General features: G+C 40.1%; 1 protein-coding gene across 1 annotated transcript; it reads left to right on the top strand.

Moving 5' to 3' along the window:
* Positions 1 to 86: 86 nt before the first annotated feature.
* On the top strand, positions 87 to 20,565 carry tfe3a (transcription factor binding to IGHM enhancer 3a). The gene is made up of 10 exons (XM_035521857.1): positions 87 to 699; positions 4,728 to 4,841; positions 6,738 to 6,978; positions 7,391 to 7,615; positions 9,888 to 9,998; positions 12,606 to 12,711; positions 14,590 to 14,646; positions 15,921 to 15,996; positions 16,248 to 16,395; positions 17,244 to 20,565. The coding sequence occupies exons 1-10, from the start codon at positions 536 to 538 to the stop codon at positions 17,703 to 17,705; spliced, it is 1,704 nt and encodes a 567-aa protein (XP_035377750.1). The 5' UTR covers positions 87 to 535; the 3' UTR covers positions 17,706 to 20,565.
* The last annotated feature ends 1,524 nt before the right edge of the window (positions 20,566 to 22,089 follow it).

Raw genomic sequence — 22,089 nt, forward strand, 5'->3', positions numbered from 1 at the left:
TATAGCCCGCCCGTAGAGCACGGCCATTGGTCCACTCCTGTGTCGGTCCAACCTCTGCAGCTCAGTCGTCTCGAAGCGCCGTCATTTCGGGGTTTTCCCGGTCCAGAGCGCCTGCGGTTGTTCCCCACCTCTGGATGCTTTAGGTTACTAGACTGAGTCATCTGAACTAACTCTTAAGAGGCAAAGATAGCTACTGTACGCGGAGCTTTACTGGCAACTAAAGGGAGTTAGCGAAGATAATGGTGTGTCGCCATCAGTATACAAAATAATACCTTGTTTCACACCGATAGCGGTGACATAGCTGTTGAGATTTCGCAATTCGACCGTGTCCATTACCAGTGGATTTTTTTTAGTTAAGGCTTTACGCAACTAGCTAGCTGGCTATTGAAATCATATTACCAAACTAGAGGGCCAGCGAACTGTCCTACATGTGAAATATTTTTGGTTTTATTCGGGCATCTTAATTAACCTACTTTAGCTGGGTAGCTAGCGAGATAGTTTGACAGCAAATATCTGCTGCCGAGTCTGTGGAGAAATGTCTGGCGTGTCTGTAACAAAACAGGAGCACGGAGAAGGAAAGGGAATTTTGCAGTCTTCATTTCCACAGAAGAGCATCGGTCAGATAGTGCTACCTCACGAACAACAGCAGACGGTCTTCGTGATTCTTGATTCCACGGCTGAATCCGTTAATCTCATCAGGTGAGTCTACGAACCACTGTGTTATTTACAGACTTCATGTTTACGAGCTGCGCTGTCTGACGTTGCATATATTGTATTCACCTTCGTTGCATCTTCAACTATTTGCTCTCGTCTCTATACAGAAAATCAAGGGCAGGCAGTAACATTGTATAAACATTGTACTTAAAATGTTACACAATGGCTGAATACAGCTGTAAGATAACATTTAGACTGATTTCATTTGCTTAGTTGATCAATCTGTTTACTGTTATGATATGAAACTTGATTTTCCTTATTGACTTGGAGATTTGGGCCCATAGATAGGCCATATGACAACAAAGACTGGAATGTATCTTTTGAACAGTTGAAGATAATCCCAGACTTTGTTGTTTGGCTGCTTGCAACACAGTTCAAAAGTGAACTGACTTCTTGTAAATAACATTAGACATGTGTACAGCAGCTCTGAAGTCTTGATTAAGGCATTTCTAGATATAGGCTTGTGCACCTGCACCCATTTTAAGACCTGTAATTTCAGAATGTTTCTCAGGGCATAAGAGAGCAATTGACCTGGTTGTTGATCTGATGCTTGTCACACTGCCTCATCTGACTAATTTGCAGTACTTGCAAGTTATTCCTCTGTGATCCATTGGTAAGTCATCCAGAAGAATGCAGAGTAAGCGCTTCTTTACTGGAAAAATAAATGTGGTTTGTGCAAGGCACAGGATTTAAGTGCTGATTTAAAATAACTTTTTCCTTTTCTCTGAGTATGATTGGAGTGATGCTGATTCTTGAACAGTACTTTCACTTTTCACAGGCAGACAAGCAACATGTTTGTGCTCGTCATTAAGACATATAATTGGGATGATTATAGACCACAAATACTGTTGATGTAAAGCCATTTTAAGTCAGCAAACATAGGGTGGTAAATCTTCAAATATCTACCAGATTTTAGCCTGAGCCTATAGTTAGTGTGTTTGCTAGTCGCTGTGGAAACAACGATTTGTTGTGATAGTCTTGCTTGTTTTGGGAAGGCAGAAGTGTTGTTTATAAAATGAATAGTAGTGTTTAATTAACGCGAAATCCTAGTAATATAATTTGATTATGATCTATGACTTTTGTAAGTCGCTCTGGATAAGAGTGTTTGCTAAATTCTGTAAATGTAAATCTAGGTCGGTTGAAATACCTTTATTTTGTCATATATACATATACACGTGTATAGTACAATTAAATGCTTCTCTTCACATATCCCAGCTTCTTTGTGGGCTGGGGTCAGAGTGCAGTGTCAGCCATTATACTGTGCTCCTGGAGCCGAAAGGGTTAAGGGCCTTGCTCAAGGGCCCAAAGTGGCTGCATGGCAGAGCCTGGATTCTAACCCACAACCTTCCTATTGATATCCCAAAGTCCTATCTTCTAGGCTTAAAGTATGAAGCACCCCGAAAATATTCTCTCTCATTAGAGGTTCCTATTCTTTTCAAAATTAAATTTGGTCTTTGAAATGTTGAGCATCTGAAATATGAGATGTCCCATCTGACAGTCTGGTTGTGTGGAAGTTATATTAACTTGTGAAAATAATGTTTAAAATACACACTCTGCCATCTAGCTGTGAGCAGTGTGCTGCAGATCTTTTGAAAGTCAAAACTGCAGACTTTCAATTCTTGGAATCAAAACTAATGAGGTGTTCCAGAGAGCACGACTGTCTTTTGCTGAAATGTGAGCCTTGTTGAGCTCACAGGCCCAATTTTATTGCCTCCATCCTGAACTTAGATTTCACAGGAAATGACTCTGCAAGTTTCACACCTTTGTTTCCAGTGAGCTCCGTATTTTAAATGAATAGAACATGAAGAATTGCTGAGTCCAGTGAGTTTTGTGGGTTTTTTATTTTTTTGTTCCTCAGGAAATATGGCAGATACATATGTGGCAAGAAAGAAAACAACTGACAAGCAGTGCAGGCTAGAAAAAATATCTTATACTATTTATATTTTAGACAGATACATTGACTGATAGTCCTCGCATGAACTCTTATCTTGTTTTGTGCTCTAAATTTGCCTTATGCTTATGTTGAACTTTTTACTTATTATGTTCTCTTAACATACATCCTGTAGTTGTTCAACACAATCATTACTCCACCATATATTTGCCAGGATTTTAATATTAGCCACTAGCTCTTCTAAATGATTGGGCTGTTTACGTCTACGTTTTAAAATGACACTGAAATAATTTTTTTTTTTTTTTTTTGCGACTGTAGTTTCAATAATGTTCAATTGTCAGAATTACTACAAATAACTGGTATAACCTGGTAATACCATTAATACATTGTTATAGGTGATTATTAGTATAGTAGTATAGTATAGGTAAACTAATTTTGTTGTGATTTTTCTGTTAATGTACGTGAAGATTCAGTTAAGGATGGGGGGTTTTATTTACTATAAGAACTACTTTCTAACTCAAAGGTTTCTTCAGCTGTCAGTAAAATAATTGACAAATATCTTAAAAGGCTTTCTTATTTATCTTATAAAAGGCTTAGTTTTTTATGTGATCTGAGTTTCACATATATTCGTTACACTGAAGTTGCGATGAAATCGCCATTTATCGCATGTAGAGAAATATGTTTTTGCCTCCAGTGTGCATGAAGTGGTGCAGGTGCTCCCCCTGGCGGTGAGAGCGGTATGTTATGCTTTTGAAACAGCTTCCTATTTTGGCGTAAATACCGAGCGCTGCTTGGTCGTGCGTAACTCAGACGATTAGAAGCGGACTTTCCAGGATCGAGGGAAGCCTTTTTATTTGAACTTTTTACACTTTTGACATCCAGTATTGTGTAAGTTGCGATGAGATTTGTTTTATCATCTCGTCAGGAGGAACTGGGTAGGCTACTGGAATGTTAGCTGAGCACGTCCCATCATGGCACGATTTGTCCCTGGACTATAACCAAATCTCGGCGGAGAGAGCTACGCTTTACTTCGTAGCTGGCGTTTTAGAAACAGTTTAACATTGACACATTACCTTCTCCATTGTTAATTCAACTGATAATTGCAGATTTGCCGTCGGATAACCGGAACTGGAATGACGTTTATTTTCCATCACTTGGATAACCCACATTCTCGTACATCGTTAACGCGGCTGGAGTTTATACGCATGTTTTGTGTATTTACCGGAAATTCGTTGCGGGGCCCTACATCTTCATACCGATCGGATGTGAAGGTTGGTTTTGTTGACATTTGTAATGCTGTGTTGGTGAAGTGAGCACCTTGGCCCTGAGTCTGTGTTGACGCTCGGGCGGCGCACGCATTATAGAGTAGGGCAGACCAGGAGCAACGGACTTTTAATCATTTTCCTAAGTGTCGCACACACAGCAGAAAATATAAAGCATGGCTCCCTTGCTCTTTTAAAATATGATCAAGCAACCATTTTCCTATCCTATAGAATAGTACATTTGTGCCATTCTAAACGGTTAGATAGCCTAAATGTTTTTGTTCCGCGTCCTCTACCTATGAATTTGTCATTGTAATATGTTTGGAGGGGTGGGCCGCTGTTTACTGTGGAAGTGGTACTGGTGCAGTAGTGGTGGGTTTGGTGACACTTATTGGATCAATTACAGGTATAGTCGGCAGGTTAAAGTCAAAACACTTGTTCTAATCTCTGGAGAAATTCTTCACAGCTGTCAATCAAATATATGATCAGTGCAGGGAGAAAGAAATCCAGCTCTGCAGTTTGGGGGAGGGCATGATGTTGACCACCAGCATCCATTCAGATAGGACAAGGTGACATCTCAACATGTCTGGGCTGAAGCCAGAGTAGCTCAGCAATGCTTTAAGTTGAGTTCAAAGAGATTCCCTAGTCCTTGAATCCAGCATTGTGGTCTACCACACTAATGACCTTCTCAGTCACCCCAACTACATTTCCTGGTGAGCTGGTCTCACAGTGGGCTTGTCCATTACTGAGAGATGTTTGTTGCTTTGGAGCCACCTTTACATTCTGTTACCTTAGTTATCTTCTATTCTAGCTTAGTTCCATTCTTATACTTCAGTCTAGTTATGTTCTTATGCCCTCAGTGTGGAGCCCCTATTACCAGAATCCGGAATCGTTGCTGACATCGAAGTGGACAGCATCCTCGAATCTGATTCAGAAACTTTCTATCAGCTGAAGAGTCAGCCCATCACAATCAGGTGAGTTCAGATACATGCCAGCACTTCAGATCAGGTCATAATTAAAATGCGACTAATGCATTTTATGTATTGATTTAGTGCATCACAATCAAGCATTTCTAATTTTAAACTGCTTTTTGCTGTTTGATATTTCTGTTGTGAGTTGTTACAGAAATTTGCTTGGCATCTACTCTGAACATACTGGTAAATCTATGCACTGGTGCTTGTGCAGCCTAACGGTTGCAGTATCAGTTTAACTCAAAAACAATCATGTTTGTTTATTTTTTTATAAAATGTTCAGCTTTACCAAATCTCATTGAACCATACCTTCTTACCTCAAATTCAGATATACTCACCCGTAACCAGATTACCCAGTAATCTACTCTAACTGAACCAACGTGTCAAGGTCCACCTACATTCCAGACCTACTTAAAAGGATGGGAACATCCTCACTCTCTTTGGCATAACAGATTGTTGCACTCAAGATAATCAGATGTTTGTTTTTCATTTGTAGTGTTTATTCAGAGAAGGACTTGAAAGCCCGTTACTCATGGTGTCTTTAGATGAGTGGCTGTGAACAGTGGATTCAGCTTCATTTTTCACCCTTGCACCCCTATCAAGTAATGAATGTGCATCATTGTTGTTGTTATAGATGGTATAGATGGTACTGCTGGTATAGATCAGCAGTGAAATGGCGAGGTCTTTACCTCTGAATTTCTCTATGTCTCAGTGCATACTTTCCAGGGACTCAGAACTAGGCTGTTTGTCTCTTCTGTCTTTGTGGGCTCCTGAAGCAGCCCTGCGCTGGCATGGACTGCACGGGGCTCTTTTTCCTGGATACCGTTCTGTAAAACCCAACCTTTGACTAAACCAGATTGATTGCAGGGTTGCACAGTCAGGGGAGGGGTCAGGAGAGGAGTCAGAGTGCACGGGTTGAACTCTCTCACAGCCTTGCAGCTGCGATCTGTGTGGCACACTGCCCTTTGGCCCTCTATGCGGAGAGAGAGAGAGAGAGAGAGAGAAAGAGAGACTCTGTTCTGGGAGTTCCCACAGTGACTCAGCAGAAATTTTGGACATGCTGGGAAGAGGTGTTAGGTACTTTTGTGGGAAATACTAGCCTGAAGCCATGTCAACCATCTTAGCTTTGTTGTTGTTTCTGCAGGATTTATTTAATAGCTTTCACCATTTGTTTACCAGTATATACACACACACTGATTTGATCAGATACTAAGTGATTTTTTTTTTCCCCCAACTATTAGTAATATTAAATTCATAGCCAAGAGGTAAATTATAATGTGTGGTTAGTGGTCCATTTATAATGATGAGTATTCTCTTCTACAGTGTCTCATTATATAATTACTCTGTAGTTGAGCATAAACTTTGAGTAGCTGTGAGCCACTAGAGTAAGTAGAGGTGTTCTCAGATGATGGATTAGACAGTGGCATACCATGCGGTTGGAACACGGCTTTACTTATGTTTCCATTTCTTTACTTGTTATCTCTGCCCATTGTTTCCATGGTTGGTTTGTCTGTGGTAGTTAGGCTACTTTTATAATGACAACAATAATTTAGATTTATATAGTGCCTTTAACAAACCCATTGATGCTTTATAACATAAAAAGCCCTGGGTCACCCATTTAAAAATGGGACCAATAGGTCTACATTTATTATACTTCTTGGAGTAAGAATTCTGCTCTGGGATGTACAGTGAATAGAGTTATAATACCCTTATATTGACAGATGTAAACTGGCCCTACATTAGAAGTTTAAGATGCTGCATAATTATAACCTACGGCTTGGTTTCACCCAGTGTTTTTGAAACCGCTTAGTAATAATAGGATTATTATTATCAGGGCAGGGGTGGCTGGGGGTCCTGCCCATATCCTGAAGATGATTTCCCCTTCTGCCCCCTTCCTAGTGACTCAGTTGCCCCTGCTGTGTCTGTGGCGAGCCCGGGCGCCTCGGCAATGACGTCGCGGGTGTTGATGAGGCAGGACCTGATGAGGCAGCAGGCGCAGGACCAAGAACGGAGAGAAGCCCAACAGCAGGCCTCCAGTGCCCTGCTACGCTCCACCGACATTTCACCTGCCATCTCCGTCTCCTCCACCCTGCCTTCTGCTCGCCCCACACCCACACAGGTCCCTGTGGAGGTGCTGAAGGTAGGAGCAGAGTTGGGGAGGTATTTAGCAGTGACTCTTGCACTGCTACACAGTGGAAAAGCACAGACAGATCAGTTTTTAGTATATTTCCTGGCATTTCCGGCAACATCTCCACATTATCTTAGTGTGGCATGTACGGAAATGCTGCACTAAACCTTGATTTTCTTTAGGCCTGATTTTAAATGGTGTTTAAAAGAATAGTTCATTGATCCACAGTTGTGGTTACTGGAGTGTTATAGCTACATCTTATGTTACACCTATTTATTTTTGTAAAACAGAAGAGCCTCTGTTTTCAGTGCAGGCTTGATTACCCTGTTATAAATATACATGAATTACTGATCAGCAATGAAGATGTATCTTTACAACACACACAAACAGAAGATGTGCTCATGCTCTGTTTCTCTCTCGACAGGTTCAGACTCACCTGGAGAACCCTACTAAGTACCACATCCAGCAGGCTCAGAGACAGCAGGTGAAACAGTACCTCTCCCACACGCTTGGCAACAAGGTGGCCAACCAGACGCTGGCCACATCTTCCTCACCTCAGTCAGGCTCCGCCCCCGAGCTGGCGCCGGCCACCAACAGCACTCCAAGCAGCCCCTTGGCTGTACTCAGCCTTGGCCCAAACAAAGAGGAGGTAAGGCCCGATCCATCATGGGCTACTGGACTGTAGCTGGAATTTCACTATTTCAACACCTTTGTAATCTCGGAAGGGTGTTGGTTCATTGACCAGAAAGCCTTGCAACAGAACAATTAAAAATAAGAATACTGATGATTTTTTTGGTTAGCACAGTTGGCTTGGATTCTCTACTGCATGTATTTTTGTTCTAGATCACCCTTATCCTTAATATAATGGTGTGGATTCATTCACTGCATAATTAACATAATTAAGTGAGTAATCAAAATAAGACTAGGCAAGCCTAGTTTTGCCACAGCACCATTGGTTACTTAGCAATTGTTACACAAGTGTTAATGGGCAGGTAGTCATTCATAGTGTCCAAAAGATATGCCCTTCATATTAGAAGTCCTTGAAATGTAATTTAGGCTCATGGTCAATGCCCTGCATTTTGAAGACATAAAATGTCTTCTCTATTATGTTTCATAATATCTCTATTATGTTTCATTATGTTTCATGCATCATATTATATTTAGAAGATACTTTTAAATTACAGTATAAAATTATGATGTCATTTTAATTAAGTAATTTTTTGAAATGTGATTCCATTATTTGAAATTGTAGTGCAAAGTAAAAGTAGTGCAGTTTTTACAAAGCTGAAATTAAAAAAGGATCGTAAAGTAGACACAAAGCTGTGTGTTTTACTGTTTGTAATCATGGTAAAGCAGTGTATTTTTAGGCACTGAGTAAGTTTTGACTGTATTTATAACTAACACAAGAATTTTTATATATATATATTTTATATATAATATTTGTATATTTTTCTAACCATATCCTGTGCTTGTTCACTTTAAATAAAAAAAAAACATTTATCTGCTTCTAAGAAGAATAAGGCTGAGGGGAATAGGTAATTTTATCTAGTGTGAAATGTGACTAAATAGCTGATATTTCAGTCATGTTAATTGTACAATGGCAAATAAATCAATAAATAGACAGCCAGTATAGAACTACAGCCCCAATAGAGTGTAAACACATCACATCATAATTGGTGGGAGTCACTGTGGTTACGCCCACTGTGTGGCCAAAAAGCAGAGTGGCAGCGCTAACATTTAACGTGAATGACGCAGAAACACAAACACATCTAAACTATGAAAAACAGGTTGTGCGATTGACTGTACAGGAATTCAGAGCTATCTTTTTAGAGACCTTTGAGTTTATGGGTGCCTTTATTTCCCAGTGGTGGCACACGACAAATGCCATTTGGAGATTAGTTATGGATTAGAGGTGATATTTTCATAGGACCCCATTGTGAACTGGGTCCAGTTCATTAGCTGAAGTCCAGTGAACTGGTTACTTATTTGTGAAACCACTAATAATACGTTGCTGTGGAAAAGGACTTGCATGTGAAATGGCAAAATGCTGATGTTCAAACTTGGAAGTTCCTTAAAAATAACACCCCCTCCAATCTGAGGTAGTCTACAGCAGGTTTAACTGGATATGAAGTAAGAAATACAGAAATCTGCTTGCCAAAAAGCTGCATGGCGTGCATGAAGATTTCACAACTAACTGTGTTCAATGGTACTGTATCGCAATGCTCAAGGAAGTCCAGTGAGCTTTGTAGACGTGTGTAATATTTAATGCTTTAAAACTAGGGTGTTTACCTCGGCAGTGTGTCCTGATCCTTTTTAAGTGTGGTCAGTTCCCTCTGTAAATACAATAGCATGCTTTGTCAGGTCCTCGTCAAGTGGGCCAAGCCCTCTCCTGCGCTTGCTGTTTAGTACAGCATTGTGCTGGTAAATATCACACCAGTGGCTCAATGGGCCCCTGCACACATAGCACACACTGTGGGCTTGGCTATCATAGCTGCAAGACATGTGGGACTCCTCTCTAATCACTCTTAAACTGCACAGACTACTTCAGCCAAGCTCGCGTGGGTTGCTGGCCCGACCTGCCAGGCTGCCACATTATGAAGTGCACACTGTCTGAGGTCCAGTGTGTTTTTATCTCGTAACGATTGCCATCATACCTGCCTTCAGCAGGCTATAAAGGGGATTTTGTTGCTGTTTAAAATGCATGGGCTTGACTGCTGCCGTGTCTCATGGATGTGCTGGTTATGTCACTAATAACATTATGAATCTGTGTCAGGTTTTTCCAAATTTTTAAAAAGACTTCTACCTTATGATTCAGCACAGAAATACTCAGACACATTCATGTTGTAAAGACCTAGCAAAGGCTGTACTTTTTTTATCCTCTTTGTCTGCACTTTTCAAATTGATTTTGTTTCTCGATTAAGATCGAAGATGTCATCGATGACATCATCAGCCTGGAGTCCAGCCTGAACGATGAATTTGTGACGACGCTGATCGACTCTGGCCTGCAGCTTCCCAGCACGGTATGTCTCCCTGTTCCCGGTAATACCCAAGGAGTATGTGTTGGTGGCTGGAGCCTGAGCTTAGTCTGGGACCTTTCTACTGTCAGCCATTTAACTTCTCTTATCATTGATTTCGCAAGCAGAGTGGGTAAAAGTCACAGATCTTAGAGTATCACTGGTGGCAGTGGTCTGAATCGCTGCAGATCTTACTCTTCTTTATTGCAATTGGTTTGTTTTGCTTACTGTCACATTAAAGATGGAGCAAAGATGCTGCCTAGTTTCTTAATGAATTCCACTAAGCTTCTCTCATCGCTTTTTTTTGGCATTGCACTCTTAATTCGTCTTAACCAGACTTTGTTGTTTTTGCGTAATTCTATTTTCTATGTTGTTAATTAATTTAATTCTTCATTTTATGATTTTTTTTTTTATATGAATTTTTAAGCATAACGTTATACTTTTGTTTGTGAAAAATTGCCCGCTGATTATTGAAAGTTGTTTGATATTCCAGACAGTTTCACTTCCTGTGTAGTACAGGCAGCACTGGTCGTCACTGCAGTTCGAATTCCTTCAGCAGGGCTGGTCTCAGAGGACTTGTGCCTCATCGTTTCAGCTACCAAGGTTTTGGGATTTTTTTGTTGGTGGATTTTTTCTGGATTTCTTTCTCTGTTTTTGGCTCAGAGTAGTTGAATTTTTGCAAGAGTTGCTGGAGTCCACTGCTGATCTGGAGACCAACATGCACTTCTGACACATGGCTACCAATGGGTAGTGCTGGGTGGGGAACATGCACTGGGCTAAAGAGGGAGGGGGTCAGAAAACACACACACACACAGTACTGAGTGGCCAGTGAGAGGGAGTTCTGTCTGTGTGTGTTAAGCTGATAGCTAACAGTGGGAGGGTTTTTTTTTTTTGCCCTTTGAAAGATATTTCCCCATTCTCAACGTTCTTTTTTTTTAACTGTCCGAGAAAGAGGAAGAAGTGTGTGCTGTTGTTAGGAGAAGATGAGGATTCTGGTTTTAGTGCCGGAGAATGAAAAGAAAAGAATTAAAACTGAGGTAAACTGGGCAGATTTTGAATTTTGTCTTGCTTGATTTTATGAATTAAAACCAGATGATTGTTCCAGCATTTATGAAGGATGTTTGTTGTTTCTAGATTTGTTCTTTGCAAGCTCATCTATCACTGATATCAATTGTTTACTGTTCAGTGGGATGTTGTGATGTTGATTGATTTGCTTTACTGTTGTAGATCATGTGTATTATTGTAAATTGTTAGTGTAAGAGTGCACATGGCTAACAAAGCTCTGGTTTTGGAGCGTGCACAAAGCTCTGGTTTTGGAGAGAAAGAGGATGCTATTGGGGAAGTAAAAATGCCACAGATTTTTTATATAGGCTGTTTTCATATCTCAGTGTTCCCTAAAAATCTTTAAACCAGAAGTTCCAACCTGATCTGCTTTGTTATGGTTATGATTAAACCTTATTGAATAATACATTTATGTCATATTTGTGTCAGAGTACAGCAAGAAGCTTAAAATAACACAACAATGAAAACTTAACTTATCAGATACTAATAATCAATAATATTAATTTATAATACCAAATACAATAGTATTTAAAAGTTATGAATTAATATTATTTTAGACATCACACTTTCCGTCTTACTAGAAATTAACAGTGGTAAAGTAGTATTCTAGTAGTTTTGTGCAGAGTGCCAAATCTGTCACTGTATCCGTTATATTTTAGGTTTTGTTTTTTTTAAAGATCTATTACTGTGGGTGAATAGTTATGAGTTCTTCCAATGTCTCTATGCCAAGACGAATGCCAAGACTGATTTCCAGTCAACAGTGCAGCACATGGCCATACACTTCTATTTGTTTTTAGTAGCACTAGTGTTGGCAAAACCTCAAGTTGTAGCTGTTCAGAAATGCAGCAGGCTTTAAATCCAGTTTTTAAGATGATGTTATTATGCACAGTGGCCTGGAGGGAGATTAATATAATCAAGTCAGCTTTATTGCCATCTCAGACCACATACAATGTACACAGAGAAACGAAATAGATACTATTAACTTACAATGAATAATTGATGTAAATCATGACCAAATCAATTATACAGGCATTTTATCAGGCAGTCTTTGTATTGTATGTTTTATTTTTGTTAGCACAGAAGGAGCTATAGGAGTAAATGTGAGCAAAAGAGTTAGCTCATGTTCTCAGCTGTGTAGCACATGAGAGCAATGGAGAAGATGAGTCCAGGAGGACTGTGCACAAGGAGGGGTTCCTCACTCCCAGCGAATGCCAACACTCTTTCACTTCCAAGCAGCAATCTGACTTCCGCCAAAGATGCCTTCAGATGGGAAGACTGGCAGGGAAAGAGAGAGACCATTTTACTTACCTTTTGTATTGGCTAGTTTTTGGTGTTATTAGTCAATGACCATACACAGGCCAGAGTGATGCTCCCAGGGTCTGCTGAGCTCGATTGTGTGTGAGGGAAACTTCAGATGTTCCAGTATGGTTCAGTTATTGTATGGGGTCCACATGGCAACCACGCTGTGCCACTGGGGGGGTTGGGACGTGGTTATGAGATAAAGTGGTGGGGGTGGTCCTGTTTTAACGTTCTGCTATTGGTGGGTTCAGCTGCCAGTCTCAGGAAAATATCCTGGATGTGTACAGCAGTGCTGGGATGGCAGCTCCGACCATCACAGTCAGCAATTCCTGTCCTGCAAACTTGCACAACGTCAAAAGAGAACTGACAGGTACCTCAGTCACTTCCTTGTCCTTCCTCTCTCCCCCTCTTCCTGTCTTCACTGTCTCACGCTCATCCCCCTTTTCCTTATTTCTGCACAACACCCCTCCGTTACGTTTGACTGAGTCAGTCTGAGTGGTCAGCCTCAGTATGTTCCTTTCACGTGGTTCCCGCTGTTTCTACTTCCCAGTTTCACTGCTTTAGTGAACTCTAGGAGTGTGTTGCTCTGTGGCAGTGATGATGAACCTCTGTGTTATGGAGTGAGAGCTGTATTCATGCTGTTCAGTGCACTGAACCTGTTCAATCAGAATATGCTTTAACTAGGACAAATCCTTCAAAATCACAAAATAGCTTTTCATTGCTATGCAGATGTCGCACAGATTTATGGGACTCAAATGGCTACGGTTTTGTTGATCACGTAACAGTGCGAAGGCTAGTAAACAACTGGATGAGAGGACGCTTTCCACAACTAAACAAAGAAAAGACACAGGTGATTATATTTAGCGGTAAAGGGCACAGACCTGAGGTCATTACTCATCTTGACACCAGAGCCCTGATGACTGGAAACCAAGTGAGAAATCCTTTGCATAATAATGGATTGAGATCTGAACATCAGCGTTCACATCAAATCAGTGTCAAGTCAGCTTTTTACCATCTATAGAACATAGCAAGGTTTTAGTGTGTAAGCAGGATATGACTGCTTAGACATTTCATGTCTAAGCAGGATGTTAAAAAACTGATTCATACAGTGGTATTTAGACCTGCCTTCCAAATACCACAATTAAACAGTTTAATCTTACTCAAAATGCACCTGCTAGCATGCTTACCAGAACAAAGAGAATAGACCTCATAACCCCAGCTCTTGAAAACCTACACTGGTTAACCATTTAGTACAGAACTGATTTTATCACACACGCATTTATCTCAACATGTATATAAATCACTAAATGGCCCAAAAATATCTTTGAGCTAGTTGTATAATTATTTGGATTACTTTGTTTACAATTTATAGTAATCCAATAGGCCTCTCAGATCGGTTTGCAACTGGTCAGCTAATAAGCCAAACATGAGAACCAAACTTTTAGTTACTGGGCTGCCAAATGTTGGATTAACCTTCATCAAATGACGTTTTTTAAAGCCCAATTTGAATTTCTTGTGCCCTTGTATAACACTGCACTTTTAACTTTTCATTTTCAAAGCTACAATGTCATTTTAATAATTTTAATTCTTAATTACTGTCTTTATTGTCATCTTTTTTATCTTGACACTACATTTTTAATTTGAACTCTTTCAGCACTTTAATTTTTGCTTTTAGTTCCTAGCTTTGGATTTTTCATTTTGACACTCCATTGGTATTTTGTTTTATTTAAGATGTATTTAATTTACATTTTCAATTTTAATCCATATATTTATTAATCTATGTAATGTTTCTTTTTGCAAAACATTCCTGAGGTGATGCATCTCTAGATGTTTTAAGCTTGTTATTTAATAATTTTATGTGAAGCATTTGAATTGGCCACTGTGTATGAAAAGTGCTATATCAGTAAATTTGCTCTTCCTATTGTCTGTGTAGTTTCACAATATGGATCAATGCATGTATATTGAATCAACAAAATCACATTGCAGACTATGGAGTTGATACATTGATTAGTAATCTTTAACCTCTAGTGGAAAAGGTGAATTTAATAGTTCAGGTAGTGGTAGTGGTGTTCTGAAATTTCCTAACATAGTAAATAAAGTGTGTGATGTCAGTCCTTTGTCACATATTTAGTCATGTTTGTAGAGTACAGTAAGGTATTTGGGAACAGTCTTTCTATATTCTGTTGTATTCTATTTCATGTTGTCTGTTATTAATTAAATAGTAGTACCTTTTAATGCTGTTTTCCAGATGCTGAGGCTAAAGCTCTCATTAAGGAACGGCAGAAAAAGGACAACCACAACCTTAGTAAGTTTTACTAGGATTTGCTCACTGTTTCCGTGGTGGATTCTTCCACGCCCCACATTCTTGTGAATATTGACCTGGACACTGAACACACTAAATTAATTTCATTACACATATGCTTATGATTGTATACAGGTAACAGGCCCATTCCTATCTCACCCCTTGGCCCTACCTCTTAGCCCTACCCCTCTGTTCTGTGTGATCTTGCCCAGGTGTAGGGTGTCCTGATTTTTGTTAGGATAAAGGGGTTGGGTGAAGTGTTTGGACCACATGGCTCTCCAAACTGAGGTTTTTTTCAGAGACACACCCCAAATGGACTGTTATGAGAAATTTCTCACAATGCCTTCTGAATCACCAGCAAAATGGTTGCACAAGCAACCAAAGAAAGCCACAAATATAAGCATTATCTCCATTAATAGAGATTAGGATAGCCATTTTTTTATCTTGGTCTAATGTTAGTCTGTTGCTGATTTGTGTATGACAGTCCTGCATTTTTAAATATTTTCATGGTGCAACCCTCCTTTGCAGGCATATGGCACCCAAAACGCAAGTAAAACAAGTCCAACAGTGGGGTTGCTAAATGTTACCGCTCCTCTAATATCACTGCAGATCAGTGTAGACTGGCAGGGTTGCCTGCAGAGCACTGCTAATGAAGCAGTGTACTTTTTTATTTGGGGACCGATTGATGTGATAAGTTGAAGTTGTAAACTGCAGACAACAGCAAAGGATTCCTATAGCCTGCTCAAGATCCCCACAGCTGATGATGGCATATTAGAAATGTCCATCAAAAACTCAAAACTGTATGTTAAAGCAGTCCACGACTATGATGGCATATCAGGTACTTAAAGGATTGTACCTTTTATGTAGGGGAAGATTTCAGCCACTACCCCTTGTAAGTCAGCTTCAAGGGGCAAGGGATTACTGAAGACAGGGGATAGGTATTGGGTCTAAGTAGATGGAATTCTATGGATTTCATAACTTTTACATGTTTTACTGAAATAATTGTTGGGCATCAGCAATAAATTAACCTTGCCAGTGAAGGACTTCTGAAGTGCATGCCTTTTATATTTTATACAGTTTTACACATTTTATATGTTCATTTTACATGTAAAATCTGATATTCTGTTGAGTTTTTCCAGTTGTAAGTCACATTGTAACATAAAGAGAGGCATCAGCTTTCAGCAAAACTGAAACATCACTTACAGAAATAGAACATTTTGTATTTTGAGATGGCAATAATGGCTGTACTGTTACTAAATACGTTTAACTCTCCATAGTTGAGCGACGAAGAAGATTCAACATCAATGACCGCATTAAAGAACTGGGAGAGCTTGTTCCAAAGTCCTGTGACCCGTCAGTATTAATTATATTTTGCTGTTTTCAGAATTGGTTGTATAAGGTTTACAATTTATAGTAATTCATATGATTCAGTAGTCTCTATGATTTAGCAATACTTGCTGCTTATTATATTAGAGTAATGGTGCACATTTTGTTCGCACGCACACGTGTGTGTGTGTGTGTGTGTGTGTGTGTGTGTGTGTGTGTGCGCGCGCACATGCACATAACCATGCCTCTTACACTTTTCCCGTTTGCTGTGGAGACAGTGAGATGCGCTGGAACAAGGGCACCATCCTGAAGGCCTCGGTGGACTACATCCGCAAGCTGCAGAAGGAGCAGCAGAGAGCCAAGGAAATGGAGCTCAGGCAGAAGAAGCTGGAACTGACCAACCACAGCCTACTCCTCCGCATCCAGGTGTGCCCCACCCCTCCGGCCCTTTATAGGCTCCTACCGCACTGTGCATGAGCCTGCAGCACTCAGGCAGACTCAGCCAGTCCAGATATTGGGATGGTGTACTTAAGCTCTGTATGTTTGTGGAAAATCTCTAGAAAAAGAGGTATTCTGTCCCAGATGTCTAAAATTTTATCCTGGATTTTGTTATTACTTATAGACAGTTTATGTTAGGAAACATGGGTATTTAAATCACAACCATCAAGGGCCTGGTTCTACATTCTACCCTCCCCTCACCTAGGAGCCAGGATGGCAAATTGGCCTTTCATTCACGTCAACTGTTCATTTAGACACCAGTAATGACATAATCTGTGAGTGGAAATTGGATAAGAATGTATGGAATTCATCTGAGAATGTTTTCGTTGTTCACCCTGGGCTTTGTTCCTTGAATTAGACAGACTGGAGAGAGATCCATGAGTACAGATTTAAATCATGTTTATTAATCATGAAAAGTAGGCCACAAACAAGGCCACAAACAAGTAATCGAAGTATGTGAGAGAAAACTTTGTGCCAAAAAATTATAATAATTTCTGCAGTCCTTTAGGCTCCTTTGTCTGCTTCTGTGTCATGCGTAGGAGTTACTCTATGGTGCAGCAGAATTTCTCCAACTGTGTGTAGGCAGTTACTTTAGTGGCTCTGTCTCCTAAGAGTTAAGGAACAAACAAAAATAATGGCCAAAACGTGTGTGCACCACATGTGTCCTCGCCAGTGAGGCAGCTCTTGTGTTATGGCTGTGATTCAGTTTAACCCCTGGGCATGTTTTTCGTGCTTTTTAATTTCCTTCTGTTTTCTCTCTGGTTCATTCGGATCAGGAGTTGGAGATGCAGGCTCGTGTCCATGGCATCGCTTCCTCCCAGGGTTCTGACCCCACAAACAGGCACCAGCAGCAGCAGCAGCCGCGGCAGGAACCCACTCCTCTGGAGTCCAGCACAGAGCCCCTCTCCAAAACCTTCCTCACCCTGGGTGGACAAGGGCTCAACCAGACCACCATCTCCACTCTACTCTCCCCTCCGCCTTCGGCCTCGCCCGTGGGAGAGGCCATGACCATCCCGCTCGACCTCGGAACTCTAACCTTCGGCGAGCTGGATGACCCTGCCTCCTCCATGTTTGGCCCCGCCTTGATGGGAGACATGGGCCTAGGGGACATTCTGATGGACGATGGTGGTGCTCTGTCGCCAGTAGGGGGTGCCGACCCGCTGTTGTCCTCTGTCTCCCCTGGGGCCTCTAAGACCAGCAGTCGCAGAAGCAGTTTTAGCATGGAGGAGGACTTGTGACGGACACATTTTTGACGTTGAATTCGGCCTGAAGGACTGTGTCACTGCAACACAGAGCCAGCAGGCAGCCCGACGACGTCTTCATACCTGCCCATGCACCTCACATACCAGCCAACAGCAGGAAGTGCGTCACAACGTCAGTTGTTTGTAACTGCATTACTGTAAAAGGCCTACACACAGCATGGCATACAGATCCCTGCTGAGATAACCAAGGCGTGCACTCCATAGCCTTTACCTCCAACAGTCAGAGGTGCAACAACTGCTTGCAAGAGCAGAGTAATAGGCTATTGATGAGATAAGCTGCATTGTTTTTAAAGAATGTATGATGCCAATAGATGTACATATGATAAATTTTACAATTAGGGATCAGAATAAGCAACCTGATTTAATGATTTTGTGTGTTTATTGAAACTGTGTTATAGAAGCTGAAATAGGCACTATGTAGTTGCAGACAAACTGACACAGTACTCTTTAACAAACACAAATACCACTGGTTTTAACAAGTTATTTTATAATGTTCATAATATCAAGTTAATCTAAAGACTTTCCAAACAAACAAGTATGGCATGTTATCCTGCAGTCTGTATTTGGTGGTGTGTGTGGAAGAATATTGGGTCAGAGATGCTCAAATGAGTCTCATTGTTTCAGTGAAGCCAAAACAAGACAAAAAACCTAATAACATTTGTTGAGGACAGATTTTCAAAATGCCAGCTGTGACATTTTAGTCTTCCCTTGGATCATGTAGCTCATCATAATTGAAAGGGATAGTACTGCTGTATTCTTGTGATGTAGTATTTTGTTGTTCGCTTGTGTGCACAGGTTCTTTCACTATGTGTAAGTGTTTATGCATTTGTGTGAATTTTGCTGAGTGTGTGGTTGTGAGCGTGCCTGCATATGTGTATGTTTATATAAGGAGACAATGATCCTGTCAGGGCACACGTGTAAATGTCCCTCAGGAAATCTGAACTGGTAGAAAATCAGGTGTCCTGTGCAAATTATCTTTAATTTCCTGCTCTTTCTGGAAATGACCCCTGCCCAGCCAAGCCCTCATACCTAAAGTAGACGGTAGTGGCCTTTATTAAAGCGAGTTTTATGTTGTTCTGTTTAAAAGGCATAGATTATTTCCATACCCACTGGCTTCTAACATCTCTGATTCTGTTCTGTTCCTGTTAAAAATGGTTACGTTAATCCTTTTAACAGTTCCTTTTTTTGCAGAATGCAAAATATTTTACATCAATTACATTTCTAGAAAGAATGACTAGTCTTTCTAGTTTATTCTGTGATTACTCTTTCTATATAAAGCAGTGTATTCGACAGAGACATGAGTGCTTTAGACACACTTGCTTTCCTATGCGTCATTTCTCATATTTTACTCCTTTGCTTGGCCTGAACTTTGCCACCCTCCAGCCCTGTTTGTGTTTTTATGGAACCTGAGGTGACCTAATGAATCAGCTCATTATACACACACATATTGAACCCTAATCTAACAGCCATGTCTGGCTTACATTACAGGAATGGTCCAGCACTAAACATTTTAAATAGTTTTAGAGTTAATTTGTCAAATGCTTGGTTTTAGAGTTATAGATGTGTTAAAATGACCTCCCATAGGCACTGACAAAAATGGTTTCGGGTTTACTGATGGAATATTCCTTTCACACTGACAGTGTATTAGAAAGCCTACAACTGCTGAAACAACTGCTGTGCTTTGTTTTGCCTTCCTGCACGCTGCCTCACCCTTACTGCTTCAAAGGATGGTTTGTATATTGCATCCTGGGTTCGTCCTGCCAAGTCAGCAGGTCAGGTTTCGTCTGCGATTGCAAAACTGCTAGATCATGTTCAGTACGTCCTGTTTGTGAGCCAGATGTTCCAGTTAAGGATCATCTGTTTCATAGTGGAGGAGACACACAAACAAAACGAGCTACACCCCAAGAGCAGAGCCATACATCTGAGTGCAGTGTGGGTAGCCTACGGACCTTAAAAAAGACTTTTTGTTTTCCTGAGTTCACTAAGACTTTTGCAACGTGACCCAACGTCCTTTTGCAACGTCCTTTTAAAACGTGACCCAAACTCTTTGTTTCTCGGGCATCCACAGACCATTCCATTCACTTTGAGATGACTATGTTGGTGGGTGATCTCTTTCGTGGTTGATATGTGCTCCAGTTGTATTTGCTGTTGAGAGTTTTTATGTTCCATTGATGTAAAAGCAAGTCAAACAGATTTACTGTTGAGGACCTGTGAGGTTTAACGAAGGAAGTTGAACCTGCTTGTCACTCATGTTGAAGGTGCTGCTTGTATTGTGTATGCTATGTGCTTACGTGTACCTGTATGCGATATGTGATGTGGAACGCCAGTAAATACAGGTGCATGGCAGTGAACATAGCAGCCACCACTGCATATGTAGAAAGTTATTTGTAGATGTTGCCTTGTTTCTGCAGTTGCCGTAGATATCCACTGGAGTGCGTTGTAATAGCTTGAATGTGAGGATACATGCAAAATATATTTTCAGATATTTACTCAAATCTATTTTTTTTAAATATTAAATATTAATTGTGCCCAAAAGTAACAGAGTTTAAGTGCTCTGCAGGTAAAGAGATTTTCATTTTACCTTCACAGTGAAAATTTCAAAGATATAAATGCCTTCCTCCAAAAAGCCATGAAATAGCTGTGGTCAAATGAAGGAACCTCTTAGATGAAATGAAAATGATTTAGTATGCATAATTTTTTAAGTCTATGCAATGTCAGTGGCTTGTGGGACATGAGAAGTCACGGTTTGCTTATGCTATGTAAATGTTTTCCCTAGCACTGTAGAAAGGTTTTCGTCTTCGCTATGCAGAAATGAATAGTCATAGCAGGTAAGTAGCCACATAATGACACTGCTGTGATATACTAGAATGTCAGAGGTGCCTACCCATTTGCTTTTCAAAATATGGAATTACTGTCATGTTCAGGTTCGCAAATATATGTGTGTATGAGTATGTATGTATGTATAAATTTTTCTTTTAGTGCCATTTTTGTAAACATTTTACCCAAATACGCCTTTTTAGACAGCAATAAGTTAGCTTTTATATATATTTTTTGTAATACGTGATATGATGTGCAATTTATGTTCAGAAACATATTAAAACCTACATTATTGTCTTATCCAACAGATTAAATTGTATAGTAGACATTTAGATATATGATTATTGGAAGAGAATGGAAGAGCTATGTTCAGGTTGGCTTTCTGCATTTGAGCTCAGCATTTTCTGCAGTAGTCCAATATGTATGTCTAAAGGGAAGGGAATTGTCCATCTGCTGAGCATATTTTTCTCTGTATGCTAATCTTTTATTTGTTGGTATCTTAAATGATGTGTTGTGTTATCCCATGACTCCACCTTTGACAAGCAACACCATTACTCCAATTTGAATAACTTTAATGTTTACCTTCGTTTTTTTTTTTTTTTTTTACTTTTATCTACTTAGTGAAATGTATAAATGTTTAAAATAAAATGTAATCTTTGTGTGACCTGTAAATGTGTAAATTCTCCAAATATACATATTGATATAGAAAAATGTAGTAAAGCATAGTACACAGTTTGCCTTCTCCAGCCATGTGAGCAAAGCGCTTCTGGCATTGTATGAGTAGAAACCTATCTGTCTATCTATTGAGAGAGAGAGACAGAGACAGTGAACAGGGGAGTGTAAGGATCCTAACAAAGTACAGAGAGAGTGGCAAATGGAAGATCCATTTGGTCAGTCTGATAGGTTTAAAATGGCTTATCAGATTAAAGCAGATATGGGGCCATATCAGATCTAGGAGTTCAGAGTTCAAGGTTCAGCATCTATCACACAAAGAAAGCTGGGAGAAACTGGGATGTTATAAGTCAAATAAAAAACCAAAGCTCAGAGCTGCACACTACATTTGTGAGTTTGGATGTTACCACAGAGACTTGTCTGTGGATAGCAGTGAAGGAAGCATTTCCATTTCCATTAAAAAAACCAATGGAGAAACCTACCAAATACTGATAAACACTCTAATATGTACATTTGCATCCATTTTATAGAATGCACCAGTGATCATAAATATATAAAGCAATTCTTTGACAGCATAATATCCGGTCCATAGTGGCAATGTGGTCAGAAAATGAACAGTGATAAAAGGGGTATAGGATGGTCATGCATGGCATCAGATGGGCAAGTCTGTATCTTTAAAATGCACCTAGGCGTACTCACTGAAGTGGCTGCTAACTGTAAAATGGGGCATCTGCTAACTAATAAGAAGGCTTTATATTCCAAGTGTATGAATGAGTAAATGAATGACTGAGTAATGGTGTATGTGGGTGTGTGTGTGTGAAGGAGAGAAAGAAGGCGAGAGAGCAGTCAATATGTGCAGTCAATATGACTT

Source organism: Electrophorus electricus, chromosome 23 (genome assembly GCF_013358815.1).
Source record: "Electrophorus electricus isolate fEleEle1 chromosome 23, fEleEle1.pri, whole genome shotgun sequence".
Lineage (NCBI taxonomy): Eukaryota > Metazoa > Chordata > Actinopteri > Gymnotiformes > Gymnotidae > Electrophorus > Electrophorus electricus.

Coding starts and splice junctions, on each gene's coding strand:
- tfe3a (XM_035521857.1), top strand. CDS start 536: ATGTCTGGCGTGTCTGTAACAAAACAGGAGCACGGAGAAGGAAAGGGA. Junction 4,842..6,737: donor AGTCAGCCCATCACAATCAG/GTGAGTTCAGAT, acceptor CCCCCTTCCTAG/TGACTCAGTTGCCCCTGCTG. Junction 16,396..17,243: donor GCCTACTCCTCCGCATCCAG/GTGTGCCCCACC, acceptor CATTCGGATCAG/GAGTTGGAGATGCAGGCTCG.